General features: G+C 54.2%; 1 protein-coding gene across 1 annotated transcript; it reads left to right on the top strand.

Annotated features, from left to right (window-relative positions):
• The first annotated feature begins 1,087 nt into the window (after positions 1-1,087).
• On the top strand, positions 1,088-1,693 carry LOC135373374 (uncharacterized). Its single transcript, XM_064606592.1, has one exon. The coding sequence runs from the start codon at positions 1,088-1,090 to the stop codon at positions 1,691-1,693; it is 606 nt and encodes a 201-aa protein (XP_064462662.1).
• The last annotated feature ends 1,148 nt before the right edge of the window (positions 1,694-2,841 follow it).

The following is a 2,841-nucleotide window of genomic DNA, read 5'->3' as shown; positions in this document are numbered from 1 at the left end:
TGAGAGAAACTATTGTGTTACACGGTGGGAGCTGCTAGCAGTCGCCAAGGCGGTACAGCACTTCCACCATTACCTATACGGGCGTCACTTCACTCTCAGGACAGATCATGCGGCGTTACAGTGGCTCCTCTCCTTTCGCAATCCGGAGGGACAGGTGGCGCGCTGGCTGCAGACACTGCAAGAGTACGACTTCACTGCGAAACACCGTCGAGGTCGGGATCACACGAATGCCGACGCCATGTCAAGGTTGCCCTGTGTCGACGGGAAAGATGGGGAATGCACTCAGCACGCACCTGCTGAGCGAGCGGCCTGCGCAGTGGGAGTCGACTCCGAAGCCAACCGCGAGACCATGAGGGCGGCGCAGGAAGCCGACGAAAACATCGGCCCTGTCATCGCTTGGAAGCGCGATGGAGCGCGGCCACCGTGGGAGGAAGTATCCCGTCAGTCTGAGCAGCTAAAGAGCTACTGGTCGCTGTGGGAATCGCTCGAACTGCACGGCGGCCTCCTTTTCCGCAGGTGGGAGTCCGCAGATGGGCGAACTGCCGAGCGTCAACTCATAGTGCCAGCAGCCCTTAGAAAGGAAGTTTTGAAGATGATTCACAGCAGCGCTGCGGGGGGCCACTTCGGCGTGAACAAGACACTGGCAAAAGTCCGAGCGCGGTACTACTGGGTGGAGTACAAGCGGGACGTCGAAGACTGGTGCCGGTTCTGCGACCTGTGTGCTTCGCGAAAGGGGCCACGCACACGTACAAGGGGTATGCTCCAGGAGTGCGCCGCTGGAATACCGTTCGAAAGAGTGGCCCTTGACATCCTAGGACCACTGCCTGTGACGACGCGCGGGAACAAGTACATCCTGGTCATCATGGATTACTTCACGAAGTGGCCCGAGGCATATTGTCTTCCGAATCAAGAAGCTGTCATGGTGGCGGAAACGCTAGTGAATTAGTGGGTTTCACGCTTCGGAGCCCCGCTGCAGCTGCATTCAGACCAAGGCAGGAACTTCGAGTCGCAGGTGTTTCAAGGCATGTGTCGTTGCCTTGGCATAACGAAGACGCGCACGACACCGCTCCATCCCCAGTCGGACGGCATGGTCGAGCGGTTCAATCGCACGATACTTCAACACCTGAGCCTGTTTGTGGCCGATAATCACAGGAACTGGGACGACCTCATACCCCTCTTCCTCCTGTCCTACCGAACAGCAGTCCGCGAGGCTACCCAGGAGACACCAGCGATGCTGCTCACCGGTCGAGAGTTACGTCTTCCGAGTGACCTCGTGTTTGGTCGGACGCCTGACTCAGAGGCTGCCTCCAGCACCGGCACCTATCTTCGTACGCTACGCGCACGGTTGGACATCGTCCACAAGTTCGCTAGGGATCGCATGCGGCAGGCGTTTACACGCATGAAGACCCGGTATGACCTTCGTGCGAACGGTGGTGGGTTCTCGGAGGGACAGCTAGTCTGGCTGTACAACCCGGTGCGTAGACGCGGACTTTCGCCGAAGTTTCAGCGGCCGTGGCAAGGACCGTTCACTGTTATGAAGCGGCTGAATGACGTCGTGTACCGGCTCAGACGTCCGGGGCGATCCAGACCTGTAGTAGTTCACCTCGACCGTCTGGCGCCGTACCGAGGCCCTGCCAACAACCAACACCCTCGGGATGTCGCTCCGCATCCTTCGGGAGAGGAGGGGGAGTAGTGTTGCGGAGCCGAAGACGATGACGGCTGGGCAAACGGGCACGTGACCCGAGACAGGCAACTGGGGGCACGGGACCACGAACAGTTGAGCTGTGGAACTAGGACTGCAAGGACTATATTGTACTCAGACCTATTGTAACCTGTAACAGTATCTTAGCCAACGACCTCCGTAAAATACCTCCTGAGGCTTTAGCCGCCCTCTTTAATGTCTTTTTACCTATTGGACGGCTCCCTCCAAGTCTATTGATGGCAGGGACCATATTCCTCCCGAAAAAATAAGTAAGCAAGTCCCCTGCTGAATATAGACCCATCACGATCGCATCAATGGTAGTCCGAGTTTTTCATAAAATCCTTGACTGGCAGTTAAGAACGTCTTTAACTTTGCATAACTTACAACGAGCTTTCCGCCCAACGGACGGAACGTTCGAAAATATCTACATGTTGCGTTATCTTATCAAAACAGCAAGACGCCATTGCAAGGGGCTTGCCCTTGCTTCTCTGGATCTAAAGATGGCCTTCGATAGTATACCTGTACATGCTATCTTGCATGCCTTACAACGCCGCGGGGTAGATGAGGTATTCTATACCTATCTTTCAAATTTCTATCATGATGGGTCTACTACGTTGGAGGCCGAAAACTGCAGTAGGAATGTGAGACCAGCCAAGGGAGTTAGGCAGGGAGACCCCCTGTCTCCTCTGCTTTTTAATTTGGTGCTTGACCATTTCTTCAGTAATCTTCCTGCACGCATAGGTCCTGACATTCAAGGTACCCGCCTAGCAGCACTTGCGTTTGCAGATGATATGGTCCTGATTGCTGAAACCCCGGGAGGTCTCCAACAACTGCTGCAGGAATTCCTCACCTTCGCTCATCGCAAATGGCCTTCAGATCAATGCTAGTAAGTGCGCTACTTTAACGATAATTCCCTCGGGCTACCAGAAATTAACAAAGGTATCTTCCGATACGTACTCCATTCAGGGTAGCTCACTTCCTTGTTTAAACGTAAAGGATTCACTCAACTATCTGGGGGTCCCTATAGATAGCTTCGGTAAAATCCAGCCCCAGATCGCTATCATCAATACCCAACTTTCTGCGCTATTGAGGTCCCCATTAAAGCTTCATCAAAAATTCACTCGTTTACTCTACTATCT

The sequence above is a fragment of the Ornithodoros turicata genome, unplaced genomic scaffold (assembly GCF_037126465.1).
Source record: "Ornithodoros turicata isolate Travis unplaced genomic scaffold, ASM3712646v1 Chromosome24, whole genome shotgun sequence".
NCBI classification, from domain to species: Eukaryota; Metazoa; Arthropoda; class Arachnida; order Ixodida; family Argasidae; genus Ornithodoros; species Ornithodoros turicata.
Note: the sequence above shows the minus strand (reverse complement) of the source record. Positions and strands in the feature narration are given on the sequence as shown.